The sequence below is a fragment of the Phallusia mammillata genome, chromosome 8 (assembly GCF_965637545.1).
Source record: "Phallusia mammillata chromosome 8, kaPhaMamm4.hap1.1, whole genome shotgun sequence".
Classification (NCBI taxonomy): domain Eukaryota; kingdom Metazoa; phylum Chordata; class Ascidiacea; order Phlebobranchia; family Ascidiidae; genus Phallusia; species Phallusia mammillata.
The window spans coordinates 19,256,760-19,282,815 of NC_137259.1; the positions used below are offsets into that span (position 1 = coordinate 19,256,760).

At 35.4% G+C, this 26,056-nt stretch overlaps 4 protein-coding genes across 4 annotated transcripts; 1 reads left to right on the plus strand and 3 right to left on the minus strand.

Annotated features, from left to right (window-relative positions):
* The first annotated feature begins 40 nt into the window (after positions 1-40).
* Positions 41-24,678, plus strand: LOC145204002 (valine--tRNA ligase-like). Its single transcript, XM_080076397.1, has 27 exons — positions 41-221; positions 631-826; positions 1,117-1,260; positions 1,765-1,964; positions 2,338-2,473; positions 2,533-2,629; positions 2,701-2,792; positions 3,038-3,156; positions 3,438-3,507; positions 3,574-3,671; positions 3,904-4,105; positions 4,583-4,786; positions 5,158-5,301; positions 5,578-5,753; positions 6,340-6,474; positions 7,043-7,157; positions 7,632-7,808; positions 7,956-8,061; positions 8,303-8,427; positions 8,712-8,859; positions 9,231-9,358; positions 9,554-9,709; positions 10,071-10,277; positions 10,564-10,675; positions 11,066-11,241; positions 11,645-11,794; positions 24,196-24,678. Exons 1-27 carry the CDS (start codon positions 91-93, stop codon positions 24,268-24,270), a joined length of 3,819 nt encoding a protein of 1,272 aa, XP_079932523.1. The 5' UTR covers positions 41-90; the 3' UTR covers positions 24,271-24,678.
* On the minus strand, positions 12,676-17,303 carry LOC145204003 (serine protease inhibitor-like). Its single transcript, XM_080076398.1, has 8 exons — positions 17,029-17,303; positions 16,527-16,727; positions 15,953-16,121; positions 15,197-15,346; positions 14,681-14,846; positions 13,992-14,122; positions 13,442-13,612; positions 12,676-12,969 (listed from the first exon to the last, which is right to left on the minus strand). The coding sequence occupies exons 1-8, from the start codon at positions 17,133-17,135 to the stop codon at positions 12,805-12,807; spliced, it is 1,260 nt and encodes a 419-aa protein (XP_079932524.1). The 5' UTR covers positions 17,136-17,303; the 3' UTR covers positions 12,676-12,804.
* LOC145204004 (serpin B3-like) lies at positions 18,139-23,022 on the minus strand. The gene is made up of 7 exons (XM_080076399.1): positions 22,799-23,022; positions 21,681-21,864; positions 20,822-20,971; positions 19,985-20,144; positions 19,673-19,806; positions 18,964-19,128; positions 18,139-18,635 (listed from the first exon to the last, which is right to left on the minus strand). Exons 2-7 carry the CDS (start codon positions 21,807-21,809, stop codon positions 18,471-18,473), a joined length of 903 nt encoding a protein of 300 aa, XP_079932525.1. The 5' UTR covers positions 21,810-21,864; positions 22,799-23,022; the 3' UTR covers positions 18,139-18,470.
* Positions 24,543-25,610, minus strand: LOC145204005 (mediator of RNA polymerase II transcription subunit 31-like). Its single transcript, XM_080076400.1, has 3 exons — positions 25,550-25,610; positions 25,289-25,478; positions 24,543-24,991 (listed from the first exon to the last, which is right to left on the minus strand). Exons 2-3 carry the CDS (start codon positions 25,436-25,438, stop codon positions 24,671-24,673), a joined length of 471 nt encoding a protein of 156 aa, XP_079932526.1. The 5' UTR covers positions 25,439-25,478; positions 25,550-25,610; the 3' UTR covers positions 24,543-24,670.
* Positions 25,611-26,056: the final 446 nt, after the last annotated feature.

Below are 26,056 nucleotides of genomic sequence, written 5' to 3' on the forward strand. Positions count from 1 at the left end.
TATGTTGCACTATATAAACCAGTCAAAAAAGCATAATAGCACTTATTGATGAGTACAATATTTGGTTGTAGGTTGTTTTAAGGGGACAAAATGGCAAAGCTATTTTTGCCTGAGTACAAGACCAATTATTTTTGTTTAAAAGTTTGTGTGGCTGCAAATTTCAGTGAAACTAAAGTTGAAACAATTGTTGAAGCGTTCAATGGTGGATCGAAAGTGCCAAGGTATTAAAACATTTATTCAGGCATTGTTATTTCAGATGGTTCAATTGTGAAAAACGTTCCAAAATAATCATAATATGTTGTGTTGTTTGTGTTTAAAGTGCGTGCTTGCTAAACAATGGTCTCCGACTGTTATGAAACTACATAGCAATTTAAACTTATGTGTAAATCAAATAATGTAGGCCGTGAAAAACATAAACAGAATGTACTTACAGTCTGAAAAAAACGGTATTATTCTTTCAGTAAAATACCATGACTAATGCCCTGTTACGTTTAAAACAGATGTTATCTTTTAATATTTGACTCATACAGCTTTGTGTTTGCAAGTTGACAAACATCTGCTTTACATTCTACCACACAGTATAATACTTATAATGTTCAAGTACACACTTATCAATTTATTCCATCTCAGGTATGAGGAAAATGGTCAAGTTTTGACGGACAGCAATTCAATAGCAAGAAAGTTGAGCAACAATCTTCAGTGGGGAACATCAGATCGAGAACAAGCTGAAATTTATCAATGGATCGAGTTTGCCGATAAGGAATTACACCCCTCTGTTGCCATATGGGGATTTCCCTTCTTGGGGCTCCGAAACTACAATAAACAGGTCTTAATGAAATACAAAATTTCTTTTGAAACTATCATAGTTTGAGTAGCCTAACAATACATTTAGATGGAGGAAACTTGTTTAATTCTGAGAGAGCGCTTGTAGCATGCAAATTTTTGGATGCTTTATTATGTTGTAGTTTTTCTGTAGTTTTATCCAGTTTAAATGTCTGTTATTTGTATAAGTTGAGTTTAATTTGCTGGGTAAAACAAATAAGCACATAAATCATCCATCTGATATTCATGGTCAGTTAAACAACAACAAATAATTGAGAGCATTTTTTATTGCAGGAAGTTAGCAATGGAATTTCACATTTGGATAAATGCCTCAAACTTCTTGATGATTATCTTCTTCACCATATGTTCCTGGTTGGCAATCGAATAACACAAGCAGATGTTTCATGCGCTGCAGCTCTGTTCCTGGCATATCAACTGGTTGGTCAATGTCTCAATTGGTTGTTGGTTTATTTTGTTAGCCATGTTTGTTTCTGTTTAAAAAGGAATTTCTTTATGTCTTTTTTACTTTTTTTCAGAAGTGTGACTATTTTAATATTCTGATTTTGTTCATGGAAAAGTATTTATACATTAGTAGAATATACTTTTGGTGATTTCACAAATATTTAAACACCTTTCTTATGCATTGTAGACAAACAATCACACATTTCATTACAATAATACGCCCAAATATGCAGTTATGAAAGTGAAATTGGTCTTAAAATACTTAGTTTTCTTACATAATATTCTTTACTTGTAAAGTAAAAAGTTTTAACTGTTGATGTGTGTAAAGTTTTCCAATAAATGTGGTAAAATAAGTTCACACACTCCGTAACCATGTGGCAATTATTAGCTGGGTTAGGCCTTTAGCAGTCTAATAACTATATTTGCAATGTAGCAATCAAGTAGCCAATACTGTCACTTACTGCTGTGTTTCCTGTTTAGCTTCTGGGTCCGGAAAAGAGACACAAATACATGAATGTTACAAGATGGTTTCGAACGATTGTCAATCAACCTCAATTCCGCAAAGAGCTCGCCAACCCAGCTAGTGGCGATGCTGCAGATGAGGTACCTTTGTGTGAAGAGACTCCAAAATACAACAAACAAATTGTTGAGGGAATGAAGACAAAGCTCGACGAATTATTGTAAGTTATGTGGTTTAAATTGAGTAAAAAGCTAAGCATTTGTGAAAAAAAAAGATTTTTAAATTTAGTTTGTTTTTGGGCAAAATTTAATACTTAACTTACAGTAAAATGTTTTCTGTCTACAGCATTAATGTAAGTATGGAATGCAATCAGAGCATATGTTTGGAATTTTACTACATACTTTTCAATAAAACATATTTAAAAACACAACTGACAGAGAACTTGTAGGTTACACCTTGCAGACGTTTTAACATAATATCAGTATTAAACAATCCACCAAACAGTAACATGTAATTTGTAAAAACAGTATTCAGTTATTTGATGTGTTCATTCATTTTTTAATGTACTATTGAATTTTTTTTTTAATATTTAGGAATACTCAAGCAAATAACAACACTGGAAATGAAGCGAAGCCAAAGTCGGCTGCTCAACTTAAAAAAGAAGCAAAGAAAAGAGAAAAGATGGAAAAGTTTAACAAGAAAATGCAGGACAAGAAAAATGCCCCAGAGGTTTTTCATAACATTTGTTTCTTGATTTCAATCCTTTACCAAAATGATGTTTGTTTTAGGCCAAAAAAAGCAAATCTTCTGAGAAAGTTGAGAAAAAGGTAACAGTCATCAAATACGAGAAAAACACCCCACCCGGTGACAAGAAAGACATCACAGGTGAAATGCGGTGAACATCTCCACCAGTCGATCAACAAATAAACTTCTCATCACAATCTGTTAATTCATAGATTCATTACCTGACAGTTACAGTCCACAGTATGTTGAAGCTGCCTGGTATTCATGGTGGGAAAAAGAAGGATTCTTCAAACCAGAATATGGAGTAAGTGTGAAGTATAACATGTATAACTGAATATGGTTTTGTATCAAATTTATCACAATCATTTTTTTATATTAATGGAATAGTTGATAAGCAGTAAAGATATTTGCAACTAAACCATATGTGAAATGCAAACTGGTCATAAATTTACATTGGTAGCTTGGTAGAGTGGCACTTTGTCTAAAATGTTCCTGTAGTTGTTGGATGCAAACACATTTATAACATGTTGGTATGTAACTGCATTATAGCGTGAAACACCTTACGACGATAACCCGATATTCATGATTTGTTTGCCTCCACCGAATGTTACAGGAAGTCTCCATCTCGGCCATGCTCTCACTAACACAGTGGAGGATGTATTGGTCAGGTGGGTTAGAACATTACTTAAGCTAAAAAGATACTAAGCTGCAGACAGTGCACACTGTTTCAAACTTATAAGGTCTCATCAGTGCAGCTGGTGACAAGACATGCGCCGTATTGGCAGCCATCTAACAGCACTCCAGTTTGTTGGGAGTAAAAGGCTGAAAAAAACATGTCTCACCTAGTCTGTTTGATGCCATAACTGGGCATACACCACAGGAATACTGTGCACTGTTACAACATATCTTTGATAGCCCATGAACAACAATGCATATTTGTTATGTTCAGGTGGCACAGAATGATGGGGAAAACTGTCTTGTGGAACCCAGGAACCGATCATGCTGGTATCGCTACACAGGTATGTGACCTTATGTGCACCTGAGAAGCTTGTGGCTTTAATATTTATGTCTGTTTGTCATTTCAGGTTGTAGTTGAAAAGAAATTGTGGCGCGAGAAGAAACAGTCGAGGCATGATATCGGTCGTGAAGCGTTTGTGGAGGAAGTGTGGAAGTGGAAAAGAGAGTTAGTTGATAAACTTTGGGAGTGAACATAATTGTATCGGTGTTTATTTTCCTTGCATTTGTGAACAAACTTTAAGAAGCCACAATGTTATTTTATGCTTTAACTGAAAGTAATGTATATAGAACATCGACAAATCATTGGAAAAATATACAACATTTAGCCTCAATATTTTTTATATTGATATTTTTTCCAAAGAACATGCTGGCTTATTTTTTTCTCTGTTACATCATAGAAAGGGGAACAGAATCAATGACCAACTTCGAAGACTCGGATCCACGTTAGATTGGAGTCGTGAATTTTTCACGATGAACGACCAACTAAGTTTTGCTGTGAAAGAAACTTTCATCCGATTGCACGAACGTGGGGTTATTTTCCGCAGTAATCGACTCGTCAACTGGTCGTGCACTCTCAAATCTGCTATTTCTGATATTGAGGTACAAATATGTGTAATGCAATGCAACTTGCCTTATTGCTATTTCACCAACAATATTGATTTGTTTGTTTAACACTGGTTTCACTATAGAGGTTAACAGTATTCTCAATTGGCCAAACTTGTTCTTGCAATTACCCAAAATTTCAAATTAGCAAGTTTGGGGGTTAGTATAAAGTAGAGTGGAATTTGCAATCAGATTTTATTTGACTGAAAATGCATGCATGTTAAAAAAAATTAGACCCTTGAAAACATGGGCACTAAAAAACATTAACAGAATTGTAAACAGAACATAAGTGTTATTTAACAAATTTGTCATTCAACTGATGTGAGGCTAAACAAAATACTAGTTTTTTTCCCCTTGAAACTAGTTGAATATAAGTGTTCTAAATATGTGTGTACTGCTTACTCTAAAATAATATGTCTGCTGGTTCAAATATGTCTGCTGGTGAAAAAATAAAGAATATTTACCACATTTCAGGTGAATAAGCAAGAACTCCCAGGTCGAACGATGCTCTCCGTGCCAGGTTACGAAGAAAAAGTTGAATTTGGTGTCCTCATCTCATTTGCATATCCTGTTGTCGATGGCAACCCTGGTGAGGAGTTGATTGTTGCAACAACTCGAATCGAGACGATGCTCGGAGATTCCGGTGTTGCTGTCCACCCTGAAGATGACCGATATAAGGTTGGTGTGTTTAAAAATATTACCTAGAGTGGAAATATTGTGTAATCTTGTAAACTCTACATTTAAATTTTATGATGTTAATTTTAGTAATGACTGCTTTGATTTCACCATAAGAATCAGAAATACTATACTTATCCAATTTAAGAGTTTTTTAGATTCTTTTGCATTTATTTATGTGGTTTAGACCAAAACTTTTTTAATTTACATATTTACGGGACAGTTTCCATTTATTTTTGGAAAAAAGTCCATACCTTGTATCACAAATTCAGCAATTTATTCACATTATAATTAGGAATATACATTTTTTCGTAGTCATAAAAGAAGCACTTTATGCCATGTTTAAATGTATTCTCACCAATTACAATCCACAGCATCTTCACGGCAAGAAAGTCCAACATCCGTTTTGCGACCGACAACTTCCAATTGTGTGCGATGAAATGGTGGAGAGAGATTTTGGGACCGGTGCCGTCAAAATTACTCCGTCACATGACGCTAATGATTACGAGTGTGGGAAGGTGAATGAAGCATGATATATTATGATAGCTCTTCCATATCGTTATTGACTTGGCAATTTGACATATTGACAGTTTTGTGAGATTAGTTTTAATGTCTACTTTTAACTGTTGGTGGCAAACGAAAATGTTTTTTATAATATGATGAAAATTGTGAATCTATCTTTATATATGACAGCATTTTATATTATCTGGACACAGTAATGATCAGTTGTGAAGATTGGTTTCGGCTTAATGTCAAGTTACACAAGTCATACTTGCCTGCTTTTAAATTTTTAGCGTCACAATCTTTCCTTCATAAACATATTCTCGGACGACGGGCTTGTGATCAACACAAACACCGAGTTCGACGGAATGAAAAGGTTTCATGCGAGGACAGCTGTGTTGAAAGCGTTGCAAGAAAAGGGGCTTTACAAGGAAACTAAAGAAAACCCAATGGTTGTACCAATATGCAGGCAAGAATACAAAAAATAAACAATTGTTAAAAGGCCTGGTCATATATAGTTTTGCAAAATAGATAAATGTAGTAATACATGAAGCATTCTCTGATTTTAAATTGAGACACTTTACTACAAGGGTGGGCAACCTGCGGCCCGGGGGCCAAATGCGGCCCTTGATTAAAGGTTGTGCGGCCCGCAGAGACGCTTGATATTGAAATGTACAGACAAACGAGCCGAACTATTACATATTTTTGAGCAGATTAATGCGCTGGATGCTATTTTTCTGCAATATGTGGCTAGAATCAAATGCGAATTTTACTTGTAGTTAAGCATATTTGGAAAGCAACGAAGTAATTATACACAGGTGCGGCCCGCGATCTAATTTTGGCAATTGTATTTGCCCCCCCAGTAACAAAGGTTGCCCACCCCTGCTTTACTATATAACTTAAAACTGTTATGTTTATTTTATTTTTTTAACGAAAAAGTTTATAGTTTATAATTATTTTTTCATATTGTTTTACAAAGCAATTTTGCTGCAGTTTTCTACACAATACAGGTTTTTGAAAATAGAACTAATGCAGCTTTGTTTTGTGACATTTAGTCGATCAAAGGACATTGTTGAACCATTAATCAAACTCCAATGGTTTATGGATTGCAAGGACTTTGCCAGGCAGGGAGTTGAAGCTGTAAGGAACGGAGACCTGAAAATTATTCCTGATTTGCATTGCAAGACTTGGTTAGTGTTTTTCATGAAAAGTTGTGCAACAAAATTGCATTTCGATTGGTCGCAAACTGGCTACCAGAAACCTGACAACTTAGAACACAACACAATGTGAACCAGGATCTTCAGTCCTTGATATTTGGTTATTAGTCACAATGTTGATAATTTTACCTGTTGCACTGGTTTCCATGGTGATTTTGACAATAAAATGAAAGAATGGCATCAGTTTAAAGTTTCTAACCTCTGTACTACATTAATAGACTGTGAATTAAACAAGGTTTTAATTTATTTCAAACTACTTACTGCAAACCATGTTGGAAACACACTGTGAATAACTGTGGTCCCAGATTTCTGTCTATTACTCACAAGATGTTGATACCAATTACACAATTAGTTGAAATTTTACCTGCCTGCATAGTTTTCGTATTCCCATCTTTGTTTTTGCTAAAAACACAAAAGCATCTGTGTTGCTCTGTTTATATGTGTAACTGATGTTCACATATTTATCTGCTGTTATATTTGTGACAAAGTACATTACTTGTGGGTTTAATATGTTGATTTTATAGCATATTTTGTGTATTAGGTACCATTGGCTTGAAAATATTCGTGATTGGTGCATATCCAGGCAGTTATGGTGGGGCCATAGGATTCCTGCTTACTTTGTAACCGTTGATGACCCAAGTGTTCCACCTGGAGAGGTTGGTGGCTTTTTGCTTAAGAGTTTTGTGAAGTTTCTCTGTTACTGATACTAAAAGTGACCAAAAAAACAGTGCTGGTTGTTAATGGTCAGTTTGTTCTAAGATTATACTTGTTGATGGTACAGTATAGTTCCTCTGGTCATATGCCACAGGGATTCATGTTGTTTGACTGATAATATTAACTTTATGTTTTGTTAATTCTATGTGTTTTTGTTAATAATAATCACATGAAAGCATATATCCACTACATGATAAGGAAGCTGCAGACAATGCACACTGTTTCGACCTATAAGGTCACATCAGTGCAGCTGGTGAAACGACTTTGGCCGTATTGGCTAGTGACACAACAAACTAAGGATGCATAAGGTGACACAAGCCAGTACAGCATATCTCTTGTCACCAGCTGCACTAATAAAACCTTACAAAAAAGGATGCTCACTGTTTTAAGCAATCAAACATGTGTTAAACAATCAGGAAGTGGATGGGAAATATTGGATGTCTGGTCACAATGAGGAGGAAGTTCGAACAAAAGCTGCAGAACGATTTAATGTTTGTCCGACAAAGATCTCCCTGCGACAAGACGAGGATGTGTTGGATACTTGGTTCTCATCGGGTCTTCTACCTTTCTCCATATTTGGATGGCCAAATCAGGTACACAGAAAACTTAATCTGCTTGTAGCTAATGTGACCTGGTTTTGAAAAACTCTGTGCCTTTTTCACTGTCAGAGTTTTGCTTATATTTAACATTGTTTTATTTAAAAGATGTAATAAATTTTGACACAACCTTTAATTTTGCAGACACAAGACTTAAATAAATTTTTCCCTGGCACTTTGCTTGAAACCGGTCATGACATTATATTTTTCTGGGTTGCAAGAATGGTCATGTTTGCTCTGGGATTGACAGGTGAGAAAATTAACTTTAATGTACGATACATCATAGCTTGGGCAATAGGAGTACCAAGATTAAGGGATGCTAAAGTTTTATTTGTAAGATGTTTTATGGTTTAGGACAACATCTTGACAATCACTAAAATAAATTTCCTGATGTTGGTGTGCTGTTTTATAACTACCGAGATAATAAGTCAAACATTAACAAGTCATCTCTCTTTAGTTCAAATTTAACAAAACCAAAAAAAATCTTTTAGGCAAACTTCCGTTTAAGGAAGTATATTTCCATGCTATGGTGAGAGATGCTCATGGTCGTAAAATGAGCAAATCGCTCGGGAATGTGATCGACCCCCTCGATGTTGTTGCAGGAATCTCACTGGAGGTAAAGAGATTTTAACTTTCATGTTATTTTCTACCAAAGGACTGTATTTGTTCATTAAGTATGCTAATGGAGTTTGCGCTCAATCTAATCACTTGAAAAATAATAATGCTACCAAAGAGTATGACAATCCTATCAGCTGTTGTCATGTTTAGCTTGCTTGAAGCACCAAAAACCTTTGTTTAAACCAGCTTTTCTGGGAATAAAGTCACTGCCCCTACGTTAGGGACAATAGTCCTTTTTTTGTTTGGTTTTTTTTTTTGTCATGTTTCACTAAAATTTGACAGGAGCTTCACAAAACCTTGTTGTCGGGCAACTTGGATCAGAAAGAAGTTGAGCGAGCAAAGCTTGGTCAGAAGCAGGATTATCCAAATGGAATACCTGAGTGTGGAAGTGATGCACTCAGATTTGCGTTGTGTGCTTATACATGTCAAGGTCGGTTGAAGGACATCTATGATGCTTGTTGAAAATTTTGATTTATCTTTTACTGCGATTTTTTCAAAATCTCCAAAAGATGGCAGATATTATAAAAAGCTTTAGGAGCTGTTTAGTAATACAGACCACTCCTGAGTTGTTTTTGCTGTAAAGTAAATATTGTTTTAATTCTTTAATACAGGTAAATACATGTAAAAAAAATTACTAATGCCAATAGAAAAGTGGAAATGTTTTACACTAATATAATGGCTTATTTGTTTCTGGTTAGGATTTTTAAAACCATGAAGTGCATACTTAATAGAAAGACCAGTACAAAATCTGAACTGATTTGTTGTAACCTAAATGTTTCATAAATTTGTTTTGTCTTGTAGGCAAAGACATCAACTTGGATGTGAATCGAATTCTCGGCTACCGACATTTTTGCAACAAACTTTGGAATGCTTTTAAGTTCGCAACGAGAGGTTTGGGTGAAAATTTTGCACCGAATCAGTCACAAGAGGTGGGTGGAGAAATATTTAAAGAAAATATAAAATTTAAAAATGTTGTTATATTTGTATTGACACAATGAATAACCAAGTTATTAAATTGTTTATTAGATTAAAATAAACTTTTATTTACTGGAATAAACCGGGGTATGTTTGCTCAACTAGACGTCAAAACTGTTTTTGCAAAGAAACCTTACTTGATTTTTCAGACTTCAGGTCATGAAAGTGAAGCCGACCGATGGATTTTAAGCAAACTATCGAGAATGATCAAACTTTCCAGTCAAGGTCTTGAAACTTACGAGTTCCCAGTTTACACAACTGCTGTCTTCAACTTTTGGCTTTACGAGCTGTGCGATGTTTATCTGGTCAGTTTATTCATAACTTCTCATATTTCTTACAAAGAATATAGTTTGACTAATTTCTAAAATCTGTTTAATTCAAATGATTACAATTGTTGTTGATGAATTGATTTTTTAGTGTGTGAAATACTTTGTAGATGTCATATATTTATCCAATTTAAGAGTTAAATTTTTTTATCATGGTCACAAGTCTGTAGACTAGACATTTAAAGTCCTCATGCACACGTAAAGCTTTACTTGTTTTTTTCACAAAATATACAATTCAAATATTTTACATGTCCAATCAAAAAGTTCTAGTTAACAGACTTGAATTTCCCTGGCATTTGGGAAAAACATGATCGACTTACTAATTGTATTTGTTGCATAGGAATGTTTGAAGCCAGTGTTTTCAAGCGATGACCAATCAGCAATCGCCACATCACGCAATGTTTTGTACACTTGTCTGGAGGTTGCTCTTCGAATCACCCAACCCCTCATGCCGTTTATATGTGAGGAGCTATGGCAACGGTTGCCACGACGACCAGGGGATAACACCCCGAGTGTGATGGTTTCAAAGTGGGCCGATATTAAACAGGTTTGATTTTTTATTATTATTTTGTTTAATGCTACCTAAAAAGGAACTGAATTAAAATTATAAGTAACACATGCACATCTGTTACAAGTACAGCATATGGCACATGTAGCACATTTGCAAGCAGGCGAGAAAGCCACCTCTCGATTTTATTTGATTATTTGCCATCACATCAAAAAATTGTCTAAAAGAAGAATGTAAAATCAAGACATTAAGTTTGTTTGAAAAGTAAATTGGTAGTTTTCACTTTTTAATGTTTTAAGACGTAGCTTAACTTGTGTTTCCGTAGCATGATTGGTCCAATGATGTGATTGAGGCAAAGATGGATTTTGCGATGAATATCGTCAAAGTAACTCGATCATTACGTGGAGAATACAATCTAACAAAGACCAAAGCTAAATGTAAGCATCATCATGTACATTATTTGTATAAACCTAAAACACATCTTTACTTGATAAGCTGCAGACAGTGCACACTGTTTCGACCTATGCTTTTACATCTTTACTTGTTGTGTACTTTTTCTTTTTTGTATCTGGCATATCTTTAAAAGTCATGAGCTTTTGTTAAAAGTAGTTTTCTTAAGGCTGTTATATCTTAAAAGTTATTTGATTTCTTAAAAAGTAGCAATTTCCAATGCTTTATATATCTTTCTTCTTTTTTCTTTGAAGTTCCTATGATTTTATAGAAAGCTGTATATCTCAATGCTCTTATATCTTAAATTTCATTTGAGCTTTAATTCTTGCTATGATGCAATATATCATGTTGAAAAACATACATATCTACTCTCCCAGTATATGTCCATTGCACGGATGATGACAAAGCTGGAGTTGCTACTGAATATTCTACCATCATACAAACTCTCTCCTATTCGTCAAAAGTGGAAGTGCTCACTGGCGACAACAAACCCCCACCAGGGTGCGCTGTTGCCATTGTAAACGACAAATGTGACGTCAACCTCATGTTAAAGGTAGGTTGTGTCTCTTGCGCTGATGTATTGTTTGAATGAAGTAAATGTTATCTCAATGTTTTCACTTTATTTACATCTATTCTGTAAGCTATCAACAAGCATGGTGGACTTGGTAAAAGCCACTTAATATACAGTTAATGATAGTACTGTTGTCAAATCTCTCAAAAATATTTTTTCAAATACTTGGAATTCCTTTCCATTTACTCAAAATAGCAAAGTGACTTTGGAAAATGTTGAATAAAACACAATGACTTTGTTTGTTAGCGCTATATGCACCAGCCAATTCTTTCTGAAAGAACAATTAATGGACCCATATTTAGTGTTCCTTTCGAATTCTGTCTCTCGAATTTTATTTGATTTATGATAACATATTAATCATTGATTCAACACTACTTATTCACAGGGAATAGTTGATCTTGAAAAGGAAATAGCAAAACTCAGAACGAAACAAGCAGAACAGCTGAAAAAACTCACGAGTTTGAAGGAAAAAATGTCAAAGTCTGAATACAAGAGCAAAGTTCCTGAAAATGTTCAAACTGCCGATGCAGAAAAGGTTGGTGACATTTTAAGTCGTTGCTATGGAGATAAAAGGGTGGTTGTTCATGCCAGATTTGCTACTTGCAAGAACTACTTGTGTCTGTTGACAGCATGTTTGAACCAAGCTTTCATGATTTTGGTGCTTGGTGCCAAACTGACAACAACATTTAAGCATGGATGGAAATTAGTTTAATGTGTTATTAGGGATGAGCCGAGCCGAGCCAGAACCCGAGTACTCGGTACTGAGCATCGCTGTTTTTGGTGTTTGTTTGGTGCTCGGCCGAGCAGTTGCACAAACTGACCCGAGCACTAAGTTTGCACATTCATGCCCTGCTAACATATGAAGCAAGTGTTCACAAGGCTATCCAAGAACAAAAATCACTGTTTTAATAAATGCATCCGATGTTGGAATAACACATATTCCTAGGGCCTGTACAGCTTAACACACCGCTGGTGATGTAAGGGACCTTGTAATGCTACAAAACTAGCTGGAATTAAGAATGTTTGTGATGCCACAATGTACCGAGCGTACTCGGCCGAGCACCGAGCATTAACATGAGATGGCCGGTGCTCGACCAAACAGAACATTAGCAGTTTGGGCACATCCCTATGTGTTATGATACTTTTAAATCTTTTTTCCTGAAATTCACTATGCTAAACCTGATAACTTTTCCAAGACGATAATTAACAATAATTTCTCAACGGCCTCAAGCTTGTGACATCACGCTCTAAAGCAACAAGCAAATTTAAAAATATTCCACTGACTCAAGCTCATTTCGAAACTTGTGTGGAAAAATCTTTGTTCATTAACATTGTGAAATCATATTTGAACTCCTAAACAACAAACACTTCATCCACTTGTCACATGAACTTGTATTTGAACAATATTCACAAATATGTGCTCATAATAATTTATTTACATCACATTTAAATTGTTCACAAATCAAAAGCAGCAAAAATTGGAACTGACAACACAACAACAAGCAAATACAACAACAAGCAAAAATTGTGAACTTAATCGAAAGTTCAAAGGTTAGGGTTCATGACCCTTCCCATGAAGAGAAAGGTCTCAGTGGTTTTCTCGTACAAGATATAGTGAAATGGTTTGTGCAAAACCACTTGTGGTGGAAGGCTGAGAAATCCCACGCTCGCACCAAAAGCACCGGCAGCCTCGCTACCTTTTTCATCCACCTGACACCAAAAGTATCAGTTAATAACAAAGCGAACCCATTGAATTCTGAAAGTATAGTTTTTGACCTAGGCTCAGTGGTGGGATTTAAATTTTTTTTTAGCCGGTTCTATCACAAAAGTCATATTTTTCAGTCGGTTCTGTTACAAAAAGTTCATTGACAGTAACCAGTAATTCTAACCGGTTCGCTGATCTCATTAAATTTCGTGAGACGGTTCTATAGAACCGATGCGAACCGGCTGAATCCCACCACTGCTTAAGCTAAGGGCCATGTTCTTTATGTTGAGCAGCATAATATTTAAAAAAAATTACCCACTGAATTGTTGGGTTTAATCTGTTTAATAAGTATTGAAGGACATACACAAAAATTCATTAATATCTAGTTTTGTAAGGTTTTTTCACAACCTATCAATCAGTCCCCTTTATTCAGCAACTGTCTGCATTTCTTTTTAACAGTTGTATTTGAAAACTTGCCTTCAGAAATGCCTTGTGTACTGCAGAGTCAACAAACAAGTCTCGTTGTCCATTTATTCCATAGAAATTTGCAACACCAGGTTGAAAAATTTTCTCAAAGCCCATAGCCGACAAATGTGGTTTCATGTCGTAATCCCCAAAGATTTCAAATTTTGGCATTTTGACTCGCACCTAGAAAGAAAAAAGTTATTTGACATTTCAGGAACCTATGAGATATTGGGGAAGTTTTTGGTTGACTTTAAGAAGGGTTCACTGTTGAAAATTGTGTTTTACAATTTGTAGATTCAGAAAATTGTGGTAATAATCCTGACTACATGAGGTGCTATATGTGTCCTTAATTTGGTGTTGTGTGTGTTTAATTTGGTGCTATATACGTGTTTGACTTGTACTAGTTTGTCTCTTTTTACTTTTCTCCTTAAATTGAAATGCAAAAACTTGTCTAAAATGAAAAACAAAGCGGTTACCTCACAGCAGTTACATTAAGTTGTTGGTGTTAGCACTATAGCTACTTTAAACCTTTTACACAATCCAAACCATCATAAACATATACCGTTTCTGGTTCTTTAGCCATCAGTTTGTTGATTGCTTTGTGCAGATAACCTGACGTCCATTGTTGTTCAGTTGCAAGATAGTCGAATGTGTAGTAGCTTGGAATCAATATCATGCTTACTTGTAGGTCTCCTGTAAGGAAAAGTTGTGTTTGCTTGTGTTGTGCATTTTATGTAGAAAATTTGAGCAGCAATAGCTTACATATAGATTTACCCTAATTTTGTGTTTTTTGTTTATATTTTATTTTTATATATATTTCCTATTTTTAGTTGAAGTTCATTTGATTTGGAGAAAACAGTTAAAATTCGCTTTTGCAAAATAACACAGACATACAAAAACATCAAACCAATAAATGATAAGTAAGTTGCATACAGTGCACAATGTTTCGACATATAAGTGATGCACAATGTGAACCAGTTTTTCTATGAGGTTAATGTCCAGTTGTGGCATCAAACAGAATTGGTGAGGTATGGCTTTTCAGCCTTTTACTCCCAACAAACTGGAGTGCCATTAGATGGCTACATTAGCCAATACGACCTATGTCTTGTGGCCTTACAGGTCGAAACAGTGTGCACTGTCTGCAGCTTACTCAACAGAGACATATTTTTGAATAATGTGTTAACATTTGTCTCTGTTTAAACTAATGTATTTCATCTCACAAGTGTTATATGTTAAAAATATGTTGCTTACCGGGGAGTGACTTGTATGGTAGTTCGGCCAATTCTATGTCATACTCAGAATCATAAATGTATCTGGTATTTAATTTCTCGCTCATGTAAGTTACTGTTGTTGTTTCATTTTCTGAAATGTCGAATGATCCATTTTTCAAAGTTGTAAATGGTTCCTTCCATGTTCCCTAAATAAATGTTTGTTTTTTTCTTTTTACTTGGTATACAACTTAGCTTGTCTCTAATGACATTAGACTTAAAAAACAAAGTTGTGAGCATATCATACAAATACAGGACTATTGATTGGGCCATTGCTTTCATCCACCAAGCAAGGGGCAGGGTGATTCCAGCTTCAGGTTTCAGTTACAAGTATTTTGTCATTGTGGTTTGAAATTTTATTAGTTTAGGGAATAGAACCCCTATTTCCCTTGTAGAACCCCATCACTAGCCCTTACGCCAGGTATAAATTTCAAGAATAAATTGAAACAGAGCTTACAAATTAAAAAGTAATGTGTTTTCAAATGCTTGTAGCACTTACCTTAAAGTAGATTGCACTTGCTAGAACAAGTCTTGTGAGGGAATTTAGAGTTCCGCTTGGAAACAATTCCTCAATCCTATTTCCTGTGTTCTTGTAAACCCAGTTGTTGATGTGATTTCTCGCACTTTCCGTATCATTATGAAGGTCAACCTACAATGTGGGAAGGAAAATCTGATTAGGTTAACCTAAAATGTGGGATTAGTTTCTCTGTCGTGTTTGTGTGTTAGGGTGAAAAATCATGGTCAATTTTGCTTGAGGTAACTATATTATTTCGTTGAATGTCAATGTCCCTGGGCATACACACAAGTTTCATTAGTAAATTTGAGTATTGTTGTTCTAATTTTAAACAGAATCAGTTAATTTTAGGTAAGGAAATATATATTTCCCATGAATGCAGCTTTCAGTTCCAGTGACAAAAGGCCTAAAACCAACTCAAATGTTGTTTTGTGAACAGAATATGGTAAAGTTGCCTAGCTCTGTTGAGACATCAGTTAATATTTAAGATACTTGCAACTTTTGTCAGAAATTTTCTCATTGCCTGTTTTTCTTACCTTTTTTGCTCACTTGCTGAGTTTTGAAATAGTGTGGTTGTTCTTTGGTGTTGCTTAGTTAAGAACTTAATGTAAAAGGTTTGGAAATAGAAAATACTATTGCGTGACTAATGTACTGGACTTCTATGTTTTTTTGCAAGCAACAAACTACAGCAGACTTGTAGCTTTAAACATTTCCAGAAAATAACAATGTGCATCTTTCTACCTTCTCCATTTTAGATCCAAACAAACCAGTAAGCGTTAGAAATGTTTCGTCAAGTGTTAGTGTTGAGTCTGCGAATAATTTGCTGGCTAACTCCAGTGTAAGAGGGGAATTACTATCAATGTTTCGATACTCATTAAAAATGCAGGCTATTTCATGCTTCTCTTCATTCCTGAAACAAAAAAGAAATTTGAAATTACTCCTGTCAACAAATAAATAGTCAATTAAGTTTTGTCTCGATTTAGTGATGTTTTTTGGATCAAAAAAATTGTTAGCAGAAAAAGCTAAATTATCAAGTCAGTACTTTAAAAAATATGTATTTTTATTTATCGTATTGAAGTCATTGACTGTGAAATATGTGGAAAATAATCTGAGAACAGCCCGGACTTGCCGAATCACCGGGGTATGGATGTAGAGCACCCAGTCATTATTCACAAATTGTGATACTTTTTTTTATGTTCCATAATATTTCAACATTGCGCAGCCATTTCAGGATTGTTGCCTTGTTTTAGTGAAACACACTTAACTTATATTTATTTTACCCCCAGGGTAAAAAAAATGTTTACATATCCCTTACATTTCATAAAAATGTTTCAAATACAAAGCTTCGGTCATGGCTTTCTTTGTGTCGTTAGTAGCTCCCATGAACAACATGGAAAGTCCCATATTTACTATCGCTGGTGACAAAACAACATTTTTATTGGCTCCTTCTGACGCTGAAACTTCTTTGTACAGCTCCAAGGCAAACTTTCTGTGGATTTCAGCCAAGTCAGCAGTTCTGCAAAAATGTAAGAAAGGTCAAACTGTTAATCAACATTTCTACCATCAACTGTGTTACTATCAGTGACATCAAAAACCAAAATTTGCTTGTAAAACTATATCATTTTTTTAAGTTGGATTTATTTCATAACAGTGAGAAACAGACAAACTGTCATATATGTGTGCAAACATGAAATTTAGCCTGTTGTTTGGAAACATGCGTTGTTTAAGTTCTATATTTTACAATTTGCTGTAGAGTTTATGCTGATGCATTTGTCCCCACAAACTTTTAGGTGTCAATTTTATCATTAAAATATCACCTGCAAATTGTTTCGTCGATAAATCCACCAGCAGTGATTTCTGCAGGGTTTACATCGCGCACAACTAAACCAGCGACAAAAATGCAAGCCACAACTATCCAATTCATTATTCACTTATTTGCTTGGTAATAAACATGCACTAATCCAGTACTAAATTTTGACACAAAAACAACACTGAACACTGTGTTTCTAATTCTAAAGTTGATTGTTATTCCATCAAGTTTTAATTCTTTTCTAAACTTCAACCACAAAAAACATTTATTTCTAAGAAAAAATAAGTTGTAACTTTTTGTAAATATACAAAACAAAAAATTGTATTGCTTAAATTTGCAGCTCATATGAATCATTTCGTTTTTGACCTTACTAGCTGTCAGCCATTGCTCGCATGCTGCGTAAGTAAAACCACAGCAACTATATATGTCACGCTTACACCTTATCTTGCCTGAGGCAGTTTACATTTCTTGAGAACATCGCGTTATATTGACTTTTTTTATCTGTGACAAGCTCCTCAACATACTTCTGTGTTGTTTACTGCAATTCACTCAGATGTTGATTCAGAATTTACTTGGATGAGTTTTTTGGTTTCCTTTTCAGACAAACAAGGTTATTTGAATTATATCTTCTTGTTTTTCTTCACTTTTATTCCTTTTTTACTTACCTTTTGTGCTTCATAATCACAAATTAGCAATAAATCAAAATCCCAAACAACGATTATACAGAAACAACCTCACCAGAAATTCTATGTTATCTGTATCACACTGTATTCTCCATTTACAAGCACTATTGCAATTTTGTTTGTTAGCAAGCTACATTTTAACTCCCTACCTAGAGTTACGACATAAACAACTTGTTTTTGATTTTTTATCTTGCAAAAACATTTGTCAAAAATAAAAACGTCCATCCTTTTCGTACTATACAACTGACATTGATTACTTGACATGACAAAAAAATTAAACTGTAAGAATAATACACATTTCTGCTTTGGTAGTCTCTGAAAACTTGGATTGTTGTTTTACTTACATAAAGCATTTGTACAAGGTTTATACACTATGAGAAGAAATCTACTCAACAATTTCCTTCTTGCCTTTTTGTAATATACTACAAGTAAACTGGTTGTCACATGTTTTATTGCATCTGCAGCAAAATTACAAAATGCATCACTGATCATAAGAATTAGTCAAACAATTGTACAAATACTGGCATCAAATACAATTAGCAGAATTACATAGCATAACACAAACATTATCAACATGTGCAAACAACAAACCTTGTGAAACTAAGATAATATTAGTACGGGGCCAAAGGCTGTGATATAAATTACATTTGTATTCTGTGCTAATAGCAGAGCTACATATGTATGCATTAAACCAAAGTCATTTGATAATTACCTTCTGGAAAACACCCAAGTTACAAGGGCTAGTTGGTGATGGTAAGGAAGCAGACTAATATGCTGTAGGGTCCATAATTCTTCCCATGAACATGGGCATATGGCTGAAATGCTCGCGCAAAATAACATAGAATGGGTGGTTGATCTGGAAAGGTGTGTCGAGGATTCTTGATGCAGCTTGAGCAAATGCTGCTCCTGCTACTGTGCCCTGCTCATCCACCTGGTGGCAATAGCAAATATTTTTCCCAGTAGACAGTGCATACTGTTTCAACCTATAAGGTCTCATCAGCGCGCCTAGTGATAAGAGATTGGCTGTATTGGTTGGCGTAGTCATGTTTCCCTGTGTTGCTAATTTCTTCAGTGCATCACTAATGTATACCAATCATAATTCACTAATATGAGGCATTTATATACTTGTTTGAACTGATACTTGTTTATTTCTTCTCACTGTAATTGGTTTTAAAACTTCAGAGTAACATTGCATAGAAAGTTTCTGTTTTAGTGCTCCAACATAGGTTGAGTCTTTTCAGCACAATGTTTCTGCTTACCTTCATATAAGTGCTATGCTCAGCAGAACTGAGCGTTAAACCGTTGTCACTTATTCCAGACAGATCAGAATTTCCTGTGAACAAGTCCTGGATTCCCATAGTGCTCAAAACACCAACCAAATCTTGTTTAAACTTGATTTGAAATTTTGGCATCTCAAGGGTCACCTACAAGTATAGCCTCATTTTATAGGTTAATCAAATAGATAAATATCGGCAAATGTACATAAATATCAACCAAATAATCCTCTTCTGGCAAATAGTTGTTTTGAATGACTTTGTAACATACTATTCGGGTCGCCTTCGTCAGGGTCTTAACCATTAAAATGTTGCACTGTACTAATCGCATTCAGTGTTATTTACCCTGATGAAGGTGACCTGTATAGGACGTCGAAACGTCGGAATAAAAATACAATTGCCAGAAGAGCTCTATAAACTTGATATTATCCCTGGCAGCAATAGCTTATACATTAAAATGTTGGTTAAAACAGTACACTTGGCAGAAGGGCATTGTTTAGTTTATATTTTATGCCTGGCAGCAACAGTTTATACATCAGTAGATGTATATTGTTGTGATTTAAATCAAACTCTGATGAAACAAGTTAGAAAAGCAATTTTAAAAATGATTTGTAGGTTTTGTTGTGCAGCAGTTATAGTGGTGTTGTATATTTGTTACCTTTATATTAACATCAGTTGATATGGACAAACTTACTCTCTCAAGTTCCCTTGGGTGGGTTTCCTTGTAAAACTTGAATGCATTTAAATTATTTTCAATATCTTGTCTGATCGAAGCACTATTGCTAGTAGGAACAATCAACTCCATAATCATTTTGCAGTTTTGCGACGCTGCATGTATAGAAAAAGTATTTGTTTTTTACTAGGACATGCATTACCTTGGTGAAATAATTGTGTATTTTTCTTCTTTCAGACCTTTTATTGTACAGAAAACTTTCTGTCTTTCTAATAGTTTGTGTTTATATCAAAAGTTGTTCATCCTAAAGAAATAGATTCTACATTAACCTACTTGTCAGGTACGGCAATTCCAGTAGTTTGAATTTCATTGTTTTTGACTCCGCCATCATTAAGGTAAATACTCCGCGCATGAAATCAGTCTGAACTCTTCTCCCATCAGATGTTGTAAATAACGACCTCATTGTGCCGGCAAACGGCTGTTCCCATTGACCCTGTGTTGCATTGGCAACAATTTGAATGTCATTTCAAGGGCAACATATGTTAACTATGACTGTAAGCAGTGGTGGAATTCAATTTTTTGTCAGCCGGTTCTGTTACAAAAAAGTCAATTGGCAGTAACCAGTAATGCTAACCGGTTCACTGATCTCATAAAAACTCGTGAGACGGTTCTATAGAACTGGTGCGAACCAGCTGAATCCCACCACAGACTGTATGTATTCAATATTAACTTTTTGAGCTTTTTCAAGATATTTACCACAATATACTATTATCTTGAATATTAAACCATCAACACATTGGTAACAATTTAAATGTTGTTTCAATGGCAGACATTATACCTACTTAGATGTTAAGGTCTACATGATTACATTTGCATCACAGTATGCCAGGCCAATTGAAGGCGTTTATTCACTATTTTAGATTTTTGTTTTTAAGTGCAGATTATTATGGATAGTTACAAGCTATACTGTTTGCCAAGTTTGTTAAAGTTATTGACCATAATATGCTATAATATGGAATATTTAATCCTCAATACATTATGTTGTTAATTCACAATCTCTATGCAATTAAATAGAATTTAAGTCCCCAAAATGAGTCGTGTATTTAAAAACAGTGACTGTAACTCAGGTTTTCTGTTGAAGGTATTCTAAAGTCCAAATGTTTTTGTTACCTTAAAATACAAAGTTGACACCAGGACCAAACTAGTTTCTGGTGTAATCGAGCCGGCTGACAATGCTTCGGGGATTGTGTTGTTTGTCATTTCTGCCACCCAGTGGTTAATGGTGTTCCTAGATTCACCCGGATTGTTTCGAAAATCAACCTGGTAAATATAACAGAAGATTTGTTATATTGGCAGATGTTGGTTTTGTAAGATCAGCAAAAAATCATTTAGTAGAATTTATATCATCATCAGCATATTTATTTGCAGTTGCGTAGGCCAGTAGTTCTCAAACTGTGCGTCACGACGCCCTGGTGAGTCGTTTCAATTTTCCAAGGGCGTCGTAGAATAGTTCCGTTTCGTGACTTTTTGTTGTATCAATAAACACAACTTTAATAGTAGTTTTCTCATTAACTTTTATTTGCTGGTGCGCCGCAAGTCCTGAAAAACTTGTCCAGGGGCGTCGCAACAAAGAAAAGTTTGAGAACCACTGGCGTAGGCTATATGGTTATTACATGCAAATTAAATGCACTTGCAAGCAACTGGTGGATGTCAAAAGGATCATTTAGGCAAGGACCAAAATTAAATTTTCATGTGAAAGGTAACAAACGTTTCTGAACATAACTTTGCATTTATATGAGCCATGACATATCAAATGCAATATATGTTGCCTGAAACAATTTTTTCCAGCAACTTCTTGTTCGTACAAAATACTTCGTGCAAAATAAGACAAAATAAGGAACCATGTCAAAAACAAGGACATTTCTTAGCAATAAGGACAATACACTTTACTAAAAAAAACATTGCCCTTCAAAATATGAAAAAGTCTTAGAAAAAAGGACTGTATGATAACCCTGCTGATATCGTGAACCTGTTCCAATGAAGCTTGGTAGTAACGTGCTAAGTCATTGAGGAAAGCTTGTTTGAATGTAGCGGTCTCTTCTCCAAATAACTTGTTTCCAGCTGTCAGTGTGAACCCATGGTTTCGTTCAAACACCATCCGATAAAGAAGTCTTTGCAGTTGTGGGATTTTGGTGTGATTGAAAGGTTGATCACTAGCACAAGATTTTGAAACATTGTTATCAAATGACATTTACAAAAGTGGGAAAATACTTGCACAAATTTAAGGAGGAGTTTAAGGACTGTGTCAAACTTTCCAGTAATTTTCTCATAAAACTACTGACAGTTACAGACACAAATTTTGTGCCAATACAAGACAGATTTACTTGTGGTAATTCAAAATGCCACCCTTACTCAGTTTTACCCAGCGGTGGGATTCAGCTGGTTCGCACCGGTTCTATGGAACCGTCTCACAAAATTTTATGGGATCAGCGAACCGGTTAGCATTACTGGTTACTGTCAGTTGACTTTTTGTTACAAAACCGGCTGACAAAAAATTTGAATCCCACAACTGGATATTACATGCTGCTCGATTCAGAACTGCCCCCTGTGCAGTACAACTGACAAAATTATTCGGGATATTGCTTACGAAGTACAAAAGTTGGGTTCTTTAAGATTCTCATGACTCCATGGGAATTTATACTTTCTCTCACAAACTTTACACTTTTAGTATTCTTTATTTACTTTTTAACAACATTTGTTTTGCTTTCATAAGAGCTAACCCCAAACAAGTGGTAGAATGTTCCTTGTTCTTATTTTAGTTTGACCCTAAAAATCGCCCTGAACCAGCATGCGCCTAATGCAGACGATTCTGGTTGTGGATAATATTTACTAAACTGAAGCTTCCACTACACTTAAAGCAGTTTGTGTTTTTCGTTAAGCAATGTAAACACAAACAATATATTTCGCCGATGAATGGCCATTCGAAAAACACAAACTGATTTAAGTGTACTGGAAGCTTAAGTTTGGTAAATATTATCCGCAACTAGAATCGTTTGCAATAAGCTCACGATGGTCCAGGAAATTTTTGTAGTAGCACATTATTTTTATAGTCTGTTGAATTTAAGCTTATTCCAAATCCTAACCCACCGACTTAGATGATCGTAGCCGAGAGTGTCAAAAAGTTGTTGTTGGGTTCTGCCTCTGGCTCCGTGTAAAGTCAATGAAAGACCCGCGCTCACAACGTACGGAGCTATAAGGAAGTTTCCGTTGTCATGTGTGTTTCAGGCGATCGCATTGAATAGTCGGTGGGCAAAAATCCGGTGCGCAGTGGCGGTGTCTCGCCATCGATAAGTTCTCTGTCTGCAACGAATTGAAAAAAGTTTGAAGAAAAATTCCAAACAACTTGGATGATCTAAAAAGTTTGTTGACCAAACCACCTTAAATTGACTAAATTGTTGTACTGTGTTGAATTTCTTAGGCTTGGGGATTTGTTTTCAAAACTGGAGTTACGTAATAGCAATTTTTGTGGGTCAACAGTTGTTTTTCAACTCGCCAAAGAACCCCCCGCTGTTCATACGATGTGTTTCTTACAGTTATTTATACACGCTTACCGTATTTGACACATCATATCACATTAGTTAGTTAGGTAAACTTTATCACACATAAGTACCTCCCGTTGTTTTGGGTTCGAAGTCTTCTTGATCCGTCAACCATTAAAACTGGCACCAGGACACAAAATATTATCAACACCTTCCATTTATTGTCACAGGATCCCATAATATGTGAACTGCTGACGATACAAACTAAAACAGATATTTCGAAAACTCATTGAGCCACTGGTTTTATATCATTTTGTTTTTGTGTATAACATGAGTCAAGGCGCCAGCCGCCAGTTGTGTTTGCAAACCTGGCCTTGAACTTGTTGACCGAGCGAATTTTGCAAACGTTGCTTATCTGCTGTTTGCAGACATTCACGCGTTAGCAGGGCATGAATATGCAAATTTAATGGTCAGTTTGTGCAACTGCTCGACCGAGCACCAAAAACAGCGATGCTCGGTGCCGAGTACTCGGCTCGGCTCTAAATTTCTAATCAATACTATATCGTCTTGCATGTGTGAATATTACAAGATTAATTTAGCTTTTAGGCTTGCTTCACACGGCACCAACAACTCTCTGGCAAGCTATTTCTGCATTTGGCTTTAAGTATTTGCCATATACACACAATTAATAGTTGGTGTGAATCTTTAAACTTTATTGCATGAATTTGTAGGCTTTTATCAAAAGATACATCACACACTTTCAGAGTTGTGTTGCAAGTCGAACATAAGTAAGCTGCAGACAATGCACACTGTTTTCACCTACAAGGTCTCATCAGTGCAGCTATCTAATGGCACTGCAATTTGTTTTGGGAATAACAGCCTGAAAAGCCATATCTCAACAAACCACATATAGGTAGAAACAATGTGCACTGTCTGCAACTTGCTTATCACTTCATGACTCGATTCTTTTTTAAGCCTTAACATCCTTTGTACATTTTGTTTCAGGTCCAACAAATGGAAACAGAGATAGCCAAGATGAAGCACGCCGAAGAGGATTTTCTACGAATACTCAATGCTTAAAATATTTCCCTTGTTAGCAAAGTTTCAAGCTAGAACTTTTCTATGTGTGTATGCTTAAGTATGGTGATGTCATCTGGTTTTGCTGTAGCGAATAACAATCACTGGTGTGTCGCGATAAATAAACTGGTAAGTATTGTTGGAAAATTCAAGATAAGAGACAGCCAAGTGAGAGAAAATTCAACCATAATTTTATGTCTGATTAAGCATGCGAATGGCCCATTGTATATGAATTTCTTTTCTATGTCTCTTCACCAGTCTTAATCCATGTGAAGTGCAAGACAAGGTTTTTTATTGTTAATGATAAAGATTTGTTATTGTGGGTAACCTCTGCTCTGTTTGTTTTGTTGGATGCACCAAACAAAAAGGGAAAAAGATAAAAAAATAACAATAAAAGTCAGTGCTAAGGTTTTATAGCCATGTTAATATTTTGTTGGGTCGATGTGGCTGTCGTGTCAGTCGTGCTTTGATTCTCCTGTCGTTGTCGAATTGCGTCCATCATAGCTTGTTGCATGCGGATTCTTTTCCGTGTGTAGAACTGCCAATGAAGCAACATCTGATCCTCGATAAACTTTGCACATGGTGTGTTAACCAGTTCGGCTCGAAATTGTTTGTACTGCAACAGTTCGAGCATGTAGATGCACTGTGGGTAGCGCAGGTATTTTACATATTCCGGTTCCTTCCAGTAAAGGAGATATTTCAAATAGTTCACAAAATTGTTTTCCTGTTAAATGCAGTAATTGTTAAAAAGTGATACAAAGTAAAATACTGAGAATTTTGAAGTCTCTGTTTGTCAAGTTACCAGTAGTAAGTAACACCTTCACATTAAAGCATAGATAATGGGCAAATATATGAGTTTCGCACAGGTATATCTTACATGTTTGGCAGTAGTAAATAAAACAATACTCTATTTTTGTCCACTGAATAAAACAATTAACAATTTTTTTGGCAAATAATAGTTTTCTCATACACAAGTTACAATTTGAAAGGTAGCTCAGATGGCAGAATTTCGTTTTCTTACTTTTAAGTATCCATGTTGAGCGAGAAAGTTTAGGTAGTTTGGATTTGCGAGACACTGAACAAATTCCAGTTCAACTTGGAACCGAACAGACTCGTCGTTCAGTGAAGGAACTTTTGGAGGCAGGTTACCTTGGTTCATTAGTTGTGACATCACTTTTACATTATAAGTGAACAGACAAAGTAAAAAAAACCTTAAAAAGCCACAGTTTTACCCTTCAGTAAAGTAAACAACGGAATTAAAAAGCACTTCCAGACTATTTACCTTCGTATATTTTGGCTTTAAAATCTTCCCCGGATAAATAATGTTTGCTCATCCAGTTTGGTAGGGGGAATTACCCAAGTAATGATTTATTGCAATTTTTAATCTGCAGAAATTTGGACAAGCAAAAAGTAGCTTAGTCATGTTAAACATATCTTTTTGACATATAATTTATTTATTTCGCTAATTGATGTTGGTAATGTTCATTGGGCGATTATATTTTGCTGCTGAATTTTATTTTCTTGTTCTAACAAAGTCAAAGCAGCACCGTAACTTATGTGTTTTGTGGTTTACAGACATCTTAGTTTATTTAAGTAAGTCTGGAACAAGCGTTTGGCACAGCAAAGTTTAACGGCATGAAAAAAAGCTTCATCGGCTCCAAGATCTGTCGGTGACTTCAAAACACGCACTCTAGACTTCGCTGCAACGAAAACTTACCGCGAATGGAATGCCTGAATCAAAATCCGCTTCAATCAGATTTCGTAATCAGTTGAGTTGCTTCTTGCATTT